Source organism: Pristiophorus japonicus, chromosome 21 (assembly GCF_044704955.1).
Source record: "Pristiophorus japonicus isolate sPriJap1 chromosome 21, sPriJap1.hap1, whole genome shotgun sequence".
Classification (NCBI taxonomy): Eukaryota; Metazoa; Chordata; class Chondrichthyes; family Pristiophoridae; genus Pristiophorus; species Pristiophorus japonicus.
This window is the reverse complement of record NC_091997.1, coordinates 12,628,666-12,644,920: the sequence shown is the minus strand read 5'-3', so window position 1 is coordinate 12,644,920 and position 16,255 is coordinate 12,628,666. Positions and strand designations below refer to the sequence as shown.

The 16,255-nt window shown below is 46.0% G+C and overlaps 1 protein-coding gene across 3 annotated transcripts in view; it reads left to right on the top strand.

Moving 5' to 3' along the window:
* The window catches only part of LOC139233834 (acyl-CoA-binding domain-containing protein 4-like), a 147,387-nt gene that overhangs the window by 83,416 nt on the left and 47,716 nt on the right, over positions 1-16,255 (top strand). For 2 of the 3 annotated variants that reach the window (XM_070864401.1, XM_070864402.1), the window contains exon 11: positions 3,296-3,501. In XM_070864401.1, the coding sequence (XP_070720502.1) occupies positions 3,296-3,501 (206 nt within the window). Of the gene's footprint in view, positions 1-3,295; positions 3,502-5,351; positions 5,778-16,255 lie in introns of those variants that run through there. The other variant, XM_070864403.1, reaches the window with a different exon arrangement.

Here is a 16,255-nt window from a genome sequence, read left to right as displayed (position 1 = left end):
CTGGAAAGTGTGAGTCTATAACGTCGGGCAAGGAAACAGTCCGCTTGATTGAAATATTCCTACTGTCAAGTAGCCTGCCAACACTTGAGCCCCCAAATTCCAATGCCTTTGGGGAGAAAGGGGTGCAATTGTGGAGCGGTGATTATGTGCCAGCTGGAATTTGGGGCAGGACCCTATTCTGCCCCTTTTTTTTGGTGCTCTTCCACTGGAAGTGGGATATTATCAGAAGAGGAGAGCTGATGGGATCGTGTCATCTGCTGGCAATCCTGCTGGTTCTGTAACTACAGACCCACATGCTGCAGGTGTGTGTAGCACGCCAGAATCAGATCCTGAATGAAACGACATCCACCAGTGTTTAAAATGCCAGTTACCCAACCGCAAGTTTGAATTTACTGAAACTCTTGTCCATTTTGGGGTATCTTCGGCTGGTATACATACTAACCGTGTTAGTGTTGTGGCAAGGTGCCCCTCCCCTCACTATGGTGGTTGCCTCCAGCAGCAACGGAAATGGTTCAGGAGCCCAAACGCATCATGCACATACGGCCGACACTGGAATTTGGAATGGGATTGGGACCACTCCGGACCGGTGGCCGGAAGTCACATTCAGCCTTTATTGTCTGTGTTTGCAAATGAAGAACGGTCACTTGGGCAAGGTACCAGTGGGCATCTGGTGGCCAAGGAACTGTTTCCTGTCATCATTTGGTGCTTTCAGAAGAGGAGAAAAGATTGTACTGAGAAAAATAATTTTTAAAATGCACATTTAGTTTAACCCAAAGCCTGAAAGCAATTGTGGGGCATCATTCGGCTAATGATGGGAAATAGAGCACCTTTTCACAGAGTATTGGTGTCAAACTCTCCCAAGTCAGGTATATCATGACTGAGCTATAGGATAAAGCTCCCTTTAGCTGATTTACAAATCAAAATATTTTCTCAATGGTGCTCGGCCAGGAGCTGTGGAAGAGCCAAGGGATTTGGATGTCCGTGTACATAAATCACTAAAAACTGGTGCACAGGTGCAAAAAGTAATCAAAAAGGCTAATGGAATGTCAGCCGTTATCTCAAGGGGGCTGGAAGTCAAAAGTGAGGAAGTGACGCTTCCATTGTACAGAGCCTCAGTCAGACTCCCATCGGGAGCACACGTTCAGGTTTGTGCACTGCTCCTCAGGAAAGGATATATTGGCCTGGGAGGGGATGGAGTCTGGATTCTCCAGCATCACCAAAGAAAGATAAATCGGAGTATTTTGTAAATGGTGAGAAACTAGGTACTTGAGAGTTGCAAAGAGATTTGGGAGTCCAAGTACATCAATCATTTAAAGCGAGTAGACAGATATAAAAAGCAATCTAAAAGGTTAACAGAATGTTGGCCTTCATCTCAAGGGAGCTGGAATATAAAGGGGAGGAAGTTATGCCGCAGGTGTACAGAGCCTTGGTCAGAGCCCGTCTGGAGTACTGTGTTCAGTTTTGGACACAGCACCTCAAGAAGGATATAATGACCTTGGAAACGATGCACCAGATTGATACCAGGGCTTAACTGGCTAGAGTATGAGGATGGGGTGCATAAACGTGCTTCATATTCCCTCCAGTTGTCAGGTGATCTAATAGAGGTATTTAAAATGATTGAGGGATTCTATAAGGTAGACACACAGAAACTATTTCCTCTGGTGGGGAATCCAGAACAAGAGGGCACAACCTTAAAATTAGAGCTAAACCATGTTGGAGTGAAATTAGGAAGCACTTTTTCACATAAAGAGTGGTGGAAATATGAGACTCGCTTCCCCGAAAGGCTGTTTCTAGTTTCCATAGCAGCCATTGTTAAGGCTTCGCCAAGTCACGATGCTGTTTTAGTACTGTTGTTGTAATTTGGATCAGTCCTTCAAAAAAATTGGGTTGACACTCCTCGTATTTGTTCCACTTTGGGCCGAACAGTCTCCCCACCTGTAGATTGGCTCTGTTTCACAGGAGACCGATGGGATGGCCAATGCAATTGTTGTGTCTTGTCCCTCCAGCTGATCTGTCAGACCAGCTGTTGAGAACAACCCTTAAGAAGGCTGATTTTATATTTTTCTGGGCACAATAAACCTATGTTCAGAAATATGATATAGTTTTTTTTTTAAGTTTATAAAAAAAGAATTGAGATTTAATTCTTTGCATCATAGTACTCTCCAAGGGTTGGGAGCAGCAACACCAGTTGATGAGGGATTTCCTGTTTGGTGTTTATAGTAAAATCATAAACAGGAGTCTGTGATGGTCCATGCATCACAGGGCAATAGTGGGGAGCTCAGCTGAAGGAGATGAGAATGTGGAATTGCAGTAACATAGAATTACAGAGGGAGTTGTAAGTGAGAGATTGAGGGCACAAGTCGGCCTAGCGAGCTCAGACCCTACTGTGTGGGGGTGCTATTGTTAAAAAAATATATTGTTCTCAGGATGTGGACAATGGTGGCAAGGCAACACATTGCTCAACCCTGTGCAACTGAATGGCTTGTTAGGCTACTTCAGAGGGTATTAACAGTCATAGGCTACTTCAGAGCGTATTAACAATCAACCACACAATGTGAACTGGAGCCACATATAAGCCAGACTGAGTGGAAGTGGCGGGATCCCTTCCTTAAAGGCCGTCAGTGAACCAGTTGGGTTTTTAATTACCATTTTATGGTGCCAGCCCACACATTTCCAAATCTACTGCATTCACTTTCATAATTTGCCATAGTGGAATTTGCACTCCTGTCCAATGGATCATTAGTTCAATACCATAAGCACTATACCACCGCAGCCACCTTGCTATAAGAACATCAGAAAACGCAGAATATGAGACCGTTTTTTGGTCGTCCACAAACTTGCTCCTTCTGCAAATCATTTGCAATCGGTTCTATGTGTCTACCTACACACTTACTCACCCAATGGAAATCTGCAAAGTGTCCCATTGACTGCCAAAGATCATGGAGGAAAACTCCACAATATTTATCTACATTTACATTTCTGTTATTTAGCCCTGGCAGCTACTTTCCACTGATGACAGTTCCATGATGCAAGCAGCAACCACAGGAGCTATTGTCGGGACCAAGGAGTATCTGATGATCTGTAATTATAATCCTCAATCCCATCGCTCACCCGATACTTCAGCGACTGCTTTTTGAAGGTGTTTAGCTAGTTGGACCTCGGGGGGTGGAAATCTTCTGATCCCATTTGAGGCTTGTTGGTTTTAGACTTGTGTCCTGTAGTTCTCTGTTTGATTTGTATTTTTTTTGGAAGGCTGCCGTATAAACTGTGTTTAAAGGCGTTTTTGTTACAATAGGCCAACAACAGGTTGAAGATGGAGTCTCACAGAGACTGAGAAACAGCCCAGTCAGCAGTACAGAGGACAGCGAAAGAAGGTTGCACAGAGAAAAGAGTGTGATCAACCTCAATGACAAGATTGCGATGGTCCTTCTTCACCTACAGGAGGACATGCAGAATGTGTTACAGCGACTCAGTAGACTGGAGGACCTGACAACATCTCAGGTACACAAATCATTTTGGTGGGACTTCGTGCATAAGGACCTTAAAAGTCAGGTTTTGTTTCGCCAATTTAACAATCCAGTTTTTTGAGAATGTTTCCAGGTTTTTTTTTAGTGTGAAAAGAGGAGAAAATCAGTGGAGGGGTGGTGGGGGGAGGGGGGGAGGGGGGGACCCCCAAAATCCAGAGAAATTAAGAGAATATCAGTTTTTTAAACAAGATATTTTGAACATGGTTAAAAATTTTAAGAAAACAAGCAAAGGATTTTTAAAAAGGTATCAAGCTAAATGACAATTCATAATTATTTACACAGTTCATGCACACCATGTTAAAGATGCTCACCATCAGATTCTGTTTAAACCCCTTCATGGTTTTTATTTAAATCTAAAAGTAAAAATGAAGAACCTATGTTTATTTTATCCACTTACCTGCCTCTGATGGTGAGATAATAAAAATTGTTGGAAAAGACTTGCAAATATATAGTGCCTTTCACAACCTTAGGACGTCCCAAAGCACTTTACAGCCAATTAAATACTTTTTGAAGTGTAGTCACTGTTGTAATGTAGGAATCGTGGCACCCAATTTGCGCACAGCAAGCTCCCACAAACAGCAATGTGATAATGACCGTGCTCAGGCAGCCATCTTCTGCGACGGATAAAAATTACGCTTGGGCACAGGGTCAGAAGTTAGCAGCTGCTGATGTTTGGTTGGTTGGCTCACTAGTCTATGGTTGGTTGGCTCAATAGTCTATTATTGCTTGACTCTTGGGCACAGGGTCAGAGGTCAGCAGCTGCTGATGTTTGGTTGGTTGACTCAATAGGCTATGGTTGCTTGGCTCAATAGTCTATTATTGCTTGACTCTTGGGCACAGGGTCAGAGGTCAGCAGCTGCTGATGGTTAGTTGGTTGGCTCACTAGTCTATGGTTGGTTGGCTCACTAGTCTTTCTTTTTCACCCCCGCCCCCCAAAAATTGGGCATTTAGCAGTGGAAATTGGTAAAAAGTGAGTTAAATGTCTCTATTTATCTAACAGCATTTTATCAGTAAAGTATTAAAGCAGATGTATCTTGGCTATAAATCTAATGCATCAGTTTTCCCCATTCTGGAGATGTGAGACTATTTACTGGAACTAGTGTTGACCCTTCTGCTTAAGTGTTCTTCACATTATATTATCGCTGTAAAATTGCGGTCGGCGGCATAGCCACGGCGTGCACCGCCAACCTCCGAACGCAATTGGCACTTACTTGCTGGGAACCCTCCTTCGAGAAGTTACTGTCAAACGCTGCAGAGTTAAGCGCAGCGTACTGGCCCACGGATCCCAAGGGTGCACCCGTGTGCATAAACGTACCTGGGATCACGTGGGGTGATGCTCCAATCAGGAAATAGAAGGTCTGTCATTCACCCCCCCACCCCCCTCCCCAGTCACTTACTCACCCCAGTCAGGATTTACATTCTTAGAATTAGAGATGAATTTTGGGGAAAATGATCAATAGATCAAAAGCAATTACACTACACTGCAGGCTGCTTAACTACTTTATTCAAGCAGAGATGTACATTCGGATAACATTCAACTGAACTTTTTGGGTGGTTGCTAATCCCTCAGGCAGGCTCAGTAAGGTGCATACATATTTATAGTAATTTAAATTACAAAAGCATCAGATTAAGATTTTTTTTATCATGACGGGTGTCCCCTTATGCTACACAAGTAGGCCCCTGCGCTTGTTTGCACCAGTTGTCAAATTTTCATGTATATGTAAGACATTGTGGATTGCAAGAAATAACTTGAGACAAAAAGTCTCTTCAGACCAGTGTTAGAATAACTGGATAGATGCTTAGAATCTGCTTATGTTTTGATAGTCTGATGATAGGATGAACAGCGTGAACATAAATAGCTGATAACAAGCAGCTACGAACATCTGAAGGCCACGAATGGCATGTCCGACTCCAAACTTGGGAGGATAAGGACAGAAGAGATGGGAGGAAATCAGATGGATGGGCCTTCAGAAAGTATAACCAGGAAAGACATGTGAAGTGGAAGGTTTTTCACCTAAGAGTTGAGACAAAGAACTCGACGTGCCATTGGGCACCCTGGTTTGGGAAGAGCCCTTGCAGGTTAGATAGCCCTGTCCATCTTCTACACCAGGCTCATCCCTAAAAAGAGAATAAAAGAAAGACCTGGAGAGCTTTTCAGCACAGACGATGCAGGGAAGAGCTGTTCGCACTGCCAGGCGTCTGTTTGATTGGGCCCGGTACCAGTTACTTGTCACGGTCGTATGTCTACTATGTCCATCCTGATTGTGTGTTGTGTTTGACTATATTTGAACTACCGCTCCTTAATAAAACGCCTTATGACTCCGAAGACCCTTTTGAGTAATGGTCTAAGACCCTTTGGGTAATCTGTGATCCACATCTTACATATAATTGCTGGACAGTTGGTGGGCAATTCGGCCAACTCTGCGCCAGTAATGAGGATATACAGTCAGAGTGAATAATCTGTCAAGTCTGAACTTGACAAATCGCAAGTTTGGGATTTAACGCTGATCTTGCTGTCCATTTCAAAGGTAGTATGACGGCGTACTCAGCGCGCACCATTATACCGACCACAAATTCTGTCCCATTATGGCCAAAGTCCAGAGACTACGCTACTTTTATATTGGGCTGGAGTCAGGGAGACAGGTGTCGTGAGCATTCTCCCAGTGTTTAAACTACTAAATCCTGTTGGCAGGATAATGGAACTAGTAGTGGTGGAAACACTGGGAGCTGGCTCACGGATGTTATTAAACCAGAATCCAACCTATAAAACCAGTTCTAGTTTATAGTAATGCCAACACTGCTTTGAAATGGTCTATAACTGATTTTAGCCTGGAAGTAAAGACATTTTTGCTCGGATTCAGGTGAGAGCAGGCCTCATGGTCCTAGCCAAGTCTGCTGAAGCTTGAACAAAATTATACAAATATCTTTTGTCTCACACAAAAATTCATTGAGATGATTAATTATAATTTAGGTGAATTAGATATTGCGAGTAAGCAATAGATGGATCTTTGTTTAGCCAATCCGAGATAGTTTCATGACTATCCTTGCGATGGCTCACCTCCACCATCCAGCTTTGCAGGACTACCTTCGCCTGCTTCCATTCTTAACTCAATAGCCAGAACATTTCCAGCAATGCCTTCTCTTCACTCCCCTGCACCATTCACCTCTGGCATTTCCCAAGGATCTGTTCCTAGCCCGTTCTCTTCCTCCTCTACATGATGTCCCTTGGCAACATCATCTGCAAGCACAGGGACTGCTTCCAAATGTAAGCTGTCGACCCCCCCCCCCCCTGCCCGACACCTAGACTCGACAACCCTATGGCTCTCCTTGCTGGTCTTGCATCCTCCATCCTCCATCAACTCCACTTGCCCAAAGCTCTGCCAGCCATATCCCATCCCACACTAAGCCAGTTCACCCAGTACCCGCTGACCTACACTAAATCCTCATCACCCAATGCATTCAATTTGAAATGCCCGTCCTCACCTTTAATTCTCTCCATGGCATCACCCCACCCTATCTCTGTAATCTCTTTCAGCCCTATATCCCCTCAAACACACCATTCCTCTGGCTGTCCTTTTGTGCAACCCCCCCCCCCCCCCCCTCGCCCAACATTGGTGGCAGGACCTTCAGCTGCTTCACTCTTACCATTGGGAACTACCTAAACCTCTCCATCTCCCTCTCTCCTCCTTTGAAAGCCTTTTCACAAACCTATCTCTTTGACCAAGCTTTCAGTTGCCCTTCCGTATCTCACCCTTCCTGGCCAGGCCTCCATTTTCCTTTCACCTACTGTGAGGCACCTTGGAACTTTTTTTCATGTAAAGATGCTATATAAATGCAAGTTGCTGTTGTTGTATAGACTTAATTACTTAAAACTGAGACTTATTCACAGGAAAATGTTCATTATGTTGAGGAGGTATGGCCAGAGGTAGGGTGAGATGTTTATTATGTTGAGGAGGTATGACCAGGATGAGAAGCTTGACTAACATATGGGAAACACGCTGGTCCTGTAATTACAGCTTGATAGATCTGCTCCATCTCTGCTGTAGCAGCCTACCCACACCCTTGCATACCATTGTACATGCGGGGAACCCTCCAGTGGCCCTTCAGTGACCTTGCTGGCTGCATGTCCGATCACGCTCCAGTCCTGGAACTGTAGAAGAGACTCAACGGCACCCAGCCTCAGCTCCCGTACACTCCTAAATCAAACTTGTTCTCTCTTTCCCTCCTCCCAACCCCCCCCCCCCCACCCCACCCCACCCCACCACCTGAGGAAGGGCGGGTACAACACATCCACACTTTCAGACAAGTTGGCATTAAGGTGGCAGCTAATTGCAGACTGCAAGATATCACCCGATCTCTGCTCACATTTCATCTGGCTAGTGGCAGCTCCTCTGCATTGCAGTCGGATTCCAAACCTTCGGGTGGGCCAGTGAGAGCACACCATGCTGAACATGCACGAGGTTAGCCTGCTTTGTTTATTCGCAAGCCCACATATCAGTGGGATCCAGCTGCATGAGCACAGTATTCAACTTGGTGTCCCATGTGCAGGATAATCGCACAATCCTGGATATATTTTTACTGCTCTATAAATCCTATGCCGGCTTGCAGACCACATCATTTCATTTTGGGCACTGGGTTACCACACTGACATTTCACCCCTTGTACCTCAGTTTGGATGTAAAGGTTCAAAGCGAAATAGGTTTTGGCATTTTCAGATCAGCCCCCTGCAAGTGCGAGTTCACAATACAAGATGCCCATAGTTAGCAGTAAGGTGATAGCTTCCCTGAGAAAGGCATGGGGATGGTGCTTTTGTGAAGAACTGCAGTAATACACCGGGAAAGCAAGTTGGGACCATGGAACATGTTGGGGCAAGGCAAAGATGGGTATGTGTTTGGAGAGATCCAGGATATCAGAGTGGACACAAGGGAGAAGATTTCCTGTGTTCACTACTTCAACTGATATTATAGACATGCTCTAAAATAAATATGTTGATGATTTCACTAGACAGTGATCAGAGATATTTTTCCAGGCTCTGCATGATGTCACTAACACACAGCATCCAGAGCAAACCTTCCCCCCCCCACCAAGGGTGACATCTGTGTTGACAGATTCACTTGTAGTACATGATAGAGCGTAGCAGTCGTATTTAATGGCCAGTTTCCAGCTCTTAAACCCATCAGATTCCCTTCCTGTGATTGACCTTTATTAAGGTATCGATTATGTGTGGAAAATATGAATGGGTTATGGAACAAAGCTTTTCTTTTAAATGAATCCCACAGAGCCAGATTCCAGTGGTTCAGTGGATACACTGTGTGTAATGAATGCCCCAAACAAGAGCACATAGTGATTCTTTTAAATTCTGTTTGTACACTTGAATATTAGTGTAAGCAATCCACTTCTCTGCATTCTGCCCCTTTCTCTGGCGGGGGCAGGCGGGGGGGGGAGAATTTTTTTTAAATTACAGTAGAAACTGTTGCTAGGAGCTGAGCATTTTAGTGCCTCGGGCAGTAAATATCACAGGCAATAAGCGGCAAAAGCAGCCGGGGCTGATAGTTTTATAGCCGTCTACTGAATGCGAATTGCATTTAAATACCCGGAAGGAAAATTCGAGGGAGAGCCCCCCGTGAGCTTCTCTCATGCATTCGTTGGTGGCTGACACATTTGCAGAGGCCTGGGAACAAGCCAGGCACCATTACTGTGTGGTCGACAAGGCCAGAGAGAAAAATGGTAAAATAATTGAAGGAGTTTAACCTTCAATTGTTTTTGAAGAAATGGAATCAAAATTCATGATTATAAATATGTAAAAATATAAGCATTCTAAAAAAATAAATTCATAGGGAAAGATGAATATTTGAAGCAGGTTTGAAAATTTACTGTCTACTATGTGCAATTGCTAAAATGCAGATGTAGCATACACTCATAAAACATTTCACTTGTAATCTAGCACCTTTCTTAATAAGTCCACTATTTAGGCAAACACACCGGTTATACAGTAAGATTTACTTTTTTTTTGTATGTGGCACATTTACCAAATATTGTGTTACAATAATCTCTTTGCAGCATTTCAAAAAATCCCTGTACTTTCTCCTTCTGTCCAGATGGTGGCTGGTATCAGGAAGGACAACTATTCACACACCTCCAGCTGAAAGCTGGCTGTTCATTCTGATGCAGTTTACGTGCAGACAGATATTATTTTATTCATTTTCCGAGGGTATGAATTCCCGTTTTCTCCTTTTACATGTCCTGCAGCCAAGAATCCAGTGGGTGCTGTACTCCCACGCCTCAGTCAGTGCCTCGGAGCTGGCAGCTGGAAAGCAGATGAGGAATCCTGGCAAGGACTCTTGATATCGTTCACCGAGTGCTTTCCCATAGTATCACGACTACGATCAGGGACTCTGTGACCCTGTTGGCATAGGTACAGTGCGATAGTGCTCCAAGACACATCTCTGTTAGCAGAATGTGATTTTTTTTCTACCTGTTGGTTGATCATTTTGATTGACTCACTAGCTGCACCTATTGAAGTACTCTATTACTTCAGTGCCTAGCCTATGGGCTAGAACCTCCACTTTTGAGCTTAGCGCCCAAAAATGGGCGTTATTTCTGGCATGGAAGTTAAAAAAGGGTTTTCAGATCGCCGGCTTCTCGCCCATTCTCAAAACACCTAGTTTACAATGGGCGTTACCGCGAGCGATATCAAATGGGGGGTCGCGTTAAATTTTTCTGACCTTCTGCCGTAAAGTGTGGCCGTTCTTAGCAACAGCATGGCAACGCTCAATTCCCGGGATTCTGGAGGTCAAGGGTCACCATGACATGCGCAGAAGAGGAGACAGAGAGAGAGGGAACTCAGAGGCACTGAAAGCATGTGTGGCTGTGGTGTGTGCCTGTTTGGCTGTTGTGGGAGGCACGAAGGAGATTCACCAGCAGCAAAATCCCACTAAGCACCAAGAACATAGTTGGCACCGAGGTTTTGTCCAACAAATAGCATATAAAATGGAAGGGATGGAGGAGGCCCTGGAGCCGGTAGCCAAGAACACTGGTGGCAGAGTGCTCCCAGTGGTCCCGGATCGCCACACTGGACCCCAAGGTTTTGCACCCCCATTGCCAACCATACATGAGAGCCAGCAGCAACACCTTGCTTCTGACTTGGAGCACATTCCCACCTCGGGATCATCCTCTCCCGTATCCGTCCAAGCAGCACTTTGGCAGTCACCACCCCCCACCAATGAAGCATCGCTTGAGGACCTCCTCGGCCAGGCAGCTTGGTGTCAGGAGGAGAAGGAGAAGGGGTAGAGGTGGGAAGGAGAAGCGGGGGTGGGGGGGGGTGGGGGGTAGGGTTGGTTTGTACAGAAATACTGATGATTCCAGATTAATATTCGGTTTAAATGTTTTTTATTTAACAAAACCTTGCAACACATTGGCTCAGATAGCTGTAGCATTAAACACTGGTGATTCCTTAACATCAAGGGTATAATCACACTTAACTTCAATCAACGTAAACTTTAACGGTCACCAAGGTGATGCCCACCATTGATGTATGACCAGCACATCCAGCATTGTGTCAGCCATGGAAGTGACACCAATGCTCTTTCAGGCAAACTGATCATTGATGAGCTCCTGACATAAGGCTCTTGCAGCTATCATGCCACTATGGGCCCTTTCATGTGGTCTACATGGGGGCGGGGGCATGGCTTCAGCGTCAGCCTGATTGTCTGGCCCGATGTCAGCGTCCGCCTCCTCATCCTCCTCTTCCTCTCTCTGGTGAGGTGGACTGTCAGACTCATCAGGCAATTCTTTCCCTTCCCGATAGCCAAGTTGTGTAGCATGGAGCAGACCACCACAAATTGAACTACCTGCTCAGGGTGGTAATGCAGCTCACCTCCTGTGGTCCATACATCTGAAGCGCTGCTTCAGCACTCCAATGGTTTTCTCCACGATACTGCGAGTTGCTCTGTGGCTCTCGTTGTATCGCCGCTCGGCCTTAGTATAGGTGTCACGCAGGGGGGTCATCAGCCAGGTGGCAAGGCCATATCCTTTGTCCCCAAGCATTCAGCATTGACCTTGTGGCTGATTGTTAAACAAGTCAGATACAGTGCTCTCACGGAGGATGTGCACATCATGGATGCTTGCCCGGAAATTTAGCATTTACTGCCATAATAATTTGCTGGTGGTCATCAATGAGTTGCACATTCAGGGAGTGGAATCCCTTGCGGTTCCTGAAAGCTTCTGCATCCTGAAAAGGTGCCCACATCGCGATATGCGTACAGTCTATTGCTCCCTGCATCTTGGGAAAGTTTGCAATTCTGGAGAAACCTAGAGCCTTCTCACTCTGTGCCTCCCTGGTCATAGGGAAGCTGGTCATGTCCCTCTTGCGTGTGTACAGGGCTTCAGTGACCTGTCTAATGCAGCAATGTGTAGCATGCTGAGAGAGTCCGCAAATGTCGCCAGCTGTGGCCTGAAAAGAACCCGAGGCATAGAACGACAGTGCCGCGGTGGCATTGACCTCGACGGACAGTGCAGTTCTGATGGTGCTGGCAGACTGCAGAGCTGGCATACCTCAGTGATAACCTCTTTGTGGAAGCGCAGTCTCCGAAGGCAGGTGGTGTCGGGCAAGTCGAGGTAAGAATACTTCTCCTTGTACTTGCGGAGGGTGTAACATCTGATCCTCCATATCTGTCTGTCACGTCGTTCATTGGGCACATAATGCAGTGGAGCGTTCCTTCGGCGATGTCGAGTCTGCTGCATGTATTTGGTCACCAAGAGAGGGTGAGAAAAGACAGGCCCCATTGCAGTAGCTGTCTGTTTGCCACCGATTGCACACAAACAAGGAATGTCCCAACGAGCACACCTCTTCAATTCCAGTCGGTTACAGTGTGGTCAAAATGTTTTCAGAGATGTTCACATCAACTCCAACAACCTGCAGAGTACATCCGAACTCCGCCGAGGTTGAAGCACAGCCGCCTTTTAAAGGACGCGACATGTGATCTACAACATGGCGTCCATAACGCTGTGATTCATTCCGGTTAGTTCCATTTTTTGTGGCCGTTTTTTTGAGCGAGCGATATTGTGGGCGATATGTGTGCGAGGTGATGAAATTGACAGTGGCCGATCTCCATGGCCGCTAGTTTGGGTAAATATGCTCTTTACGACAAAAAACAGTCACTGGGCATTAATATTGAATCTTGCCGTTAATTCCAAGAGGAAAGTAACGCTGGGCGATAATATGGACGTTGAATTCACCCATTCTGCCGATACCGCCCCAAAAAAGTGGCTGGGCGGTAATATTTTTTCTCGGCGTTAAGCCTATTGGGAAAATAAAGCTCGCCGATAAGTCTCCTAAAAAAGCCCGTCAGTTTTCATTTTGTGCCAAAATGGGTGATATCTGGGCGTTATACGTCATTTCAGCGGTAAAATGGGTATTAAGTGGCCGTTAAGCAGGCAAAAAAAGTGGAGGTTCTAGCCCTATGTTTGTTAATCATTATGGGCTAGATTTTTCATTATTTTGCCATGCATAACGCCCACTTAATGTCCATTTTAACGCTGAAATGAGATTTAATGCTCAGATATCGGCCATTTAGCCACAAAATGGAAACTGATGCCCATTTTTCGGACACTTATCGCTGAGCGTTACTTTTGCCATGTACGTAACGCTGGGAAAAAATAATACCGCCCGCCCACCTTTTTTGTGCGGAATCATCAGAATGGGCAAAACCAATGCCAATAATATCGCCCAGCATTACCTTTGGCATGTAATTAACGCCGAAATTCAATAATACCGACCGTCCACTGTTTTTTGTCGTAAAGATCACATTTGCCGAAACTAACGCCCAGTATATCGCCCATCTTTACTTTCGACACCTCGCACACATCTCGTCGACAATATCGCTCGCCGGAAAAAACGCTGGGAAAAAGTGGAACTAACCGGAACTACTCACAGCGGTATGGACGCCATGTTCTAAATCACATGTCACATCATTTAAAAGGCTGCTCTGCTTCAACCTCGGAGCAGTTTGGATATACTCTGGAGGTGTTTGGAGGTGATGTGAACATCAGAACAAACATCTTTTCATACTGTGGACGATTAGAATTTACTAGGTGTCTTAGTGGGGACATTCATTCTTTGTGAAGAATCGGTGGAAAACAGATAGCTGTTGGAATGGGGCCTGTCATTTCTCACCCTCTCTTGATGACCACTCACATGCTGCAGACTCAAGATGGCAGAAGGTGTCCAATGTAAAACGTGACAGACTGATGAGGAGGACCAGACGTTACACCCCCCGCAAGTACAGGGAGAAGTGGTCTTTCCTCAACTTGTGCGACACCACCTGCCTTAGGAGACTGTGCTTCCACAAAGAGGTTATCAGTGAGATATGCCAGCTCATAAGGGGAGATCTGCAGCCTGCCAGCACCATCAGGACTGCACTGTCCGTCGAGGTCAAGGTTACTGCAGCACTGACGTTCTACACATCGGGTTCCTTTCAGGCCTCAGCTGGCGACATTTGCAGTATATCTCAGCATGCCACACATTGCTGCATTAGACAGGTCACTGAAGCCCTGTACGCATGCAGGATGGACTTTATCAGCTTTCCTATGACCAGGGAGGCTCAGACTGAGAGGGCTTTAGGATTCTACCGAATTGCTAACTTCTCCAAGGCGCAGGGAGCAATAGACTGTACGCACATCGTGATGCGGGCACCTTTTCAGGATGCAGAGGTTTTCAGGAACCGCAAGGGATTCCACTCCCTGAATGTGAAACTCGTTGACGACCACCAGCAAATTATACTGGCAGTGAATGCTAAATTTCCGGGCAGCATCCATGATGCTCACATCCTGCGTGAGAGCACTATATCTGACTTGTTTACCAATCAGCCACAAGGTCAATGCTGGATGCTTGGTGACAAAGGATATGGCCTCGCCACCTGGCTGATGACCCCCTCTGCGTGACACTCACAATGAAGCCGAGAAGCGATACAACAAGAGTCGCAGAGCCACTCGCAATATCGTTGAGAAAAGCATTGGAGTGCTTAAGCAGCGCTTTAGATGCCTGGACCACTCAGCAGGCGAGCTCCAATACCACCCTGAGCAGGTAGCTCAATTCGTGGTTGTGTGTTCAATGCTGCATAACTTGGCTATCAGAAGGAGACAAGAATTGCCAGAAGGGTCTGACAGTTCACCTCAGGAAAGAGAGGAAGAGGAGGACAAGGAGGTGGATGCTGACATCGGGCCACACAATCAGGCTGACGCTGAAGCCATGCCCCCGCCCCCCTCTATACCGCATGAAAGGGCCCGTGGTGGATACATAGCTGCAAGACTCTTACGTCAGGAGCTCATAAATGAGCACTTTACTTGAAAGAACGTTGGTGGTATTTACAAAGCTGACACACTGCTGGGTGTGCAGGTCATACATCAATGGTGGGCATCACCTTGGTGACAGTTAAGTTTAAGTTGATTCAAGTTAACTGTAATTATACCTTTACATGTTAATGAATCACCAATGTGTAATGGTGCAGCTATCTGAGCTAACGCGCAACAAGGTTTTGTTAAATAAAAAACATTTAATCCGACCATTTGTCTGAAATCATAATTATAACTGTAAAAAACACCCCACCCCACAACAAATTTATCACATTTACATCATTACAATGGTCCCCATTTTCAGCAAAACAGAACACAAATGCAAAATAGCAAGGTAGCCCCCTTGACCTTTGCCCTGACCCTCCCACCAAAATAGCAACAGCAACCTAAAAATATGTCCCAGACAACACCTGCAGCCATGCACCTCACTTTCCTCCCACCCCCCCACCCTTCTCCTCCCCACCTCTACCCCTTCCTCTTTACTGCCTGACTCCAAGCCGTCTGCCTGAGGAGCTCCACAGGCAATGCTTCATTGGGGGGATGACGGCAGAACTGCTGCTTGGACGGATACAGGAGAGGACGCTCCCGAGGTAGGAACGTGCTCCGAGCCAGAAGCAAGATGTTGCTCCTGGCTCTTGTGTCGTTGGCAATGGGGGTGCAGCACCTTGGGGTGCCGTGCCGTGCTCCGGGACCACTGGGAGCCCTCTGCCACCAGTGTTCCTGGCTAACAGCTCCAGGGCCTCCTTCAACCCTACCAAGTTATATATTATTTGTTGGACAAAAACTCGGTGCCAACTATGTTCTTGGTGCTTCGTAGGCTTTTTGCTGCTGGTGTATCTCCCTTGTGCCTCCCACAACAGCCAAACAAGCAAACACACCACACCCACATATGCTTTCAGTCCCTCTCTGCTCCCTCTCTCTCTGTCTCCACTTCTGCGCATGTAATGCTGATCCCTGACCTCCAGAATCGCGGGAATCGAGCGTTGCCATGCCGTTGCTAATGTCGGCTACACTTTACGGCAGAAGGTCAGAGAGATTTAACGCTACCCCCCATTTCATATCGTTCGCGGTAACGCCCAATTTCAAAAATGGAGACTAGGGTCTTTGAGAATGGGCGACAAGCCGGCGATCTGAAAACTAATTTTTACCGCCCACGCCGGAAATAACGCCCATTTTTGGGCGATCTGCACAAAAGTGTAAAATCTAGCCCTATGTCTTTAAATCACAGATGTTACTTATATTGCCCATATAGAGTCAGGTTTGGAGCATTTGCACCTAAAACAACAATGTACTCTGGGATGCAGAAATATTTAAATCCTTTTCTATTTAAACACCTCCCCAGCTCTTTTGACTTCACGCTCTGTTAATTAACGCAG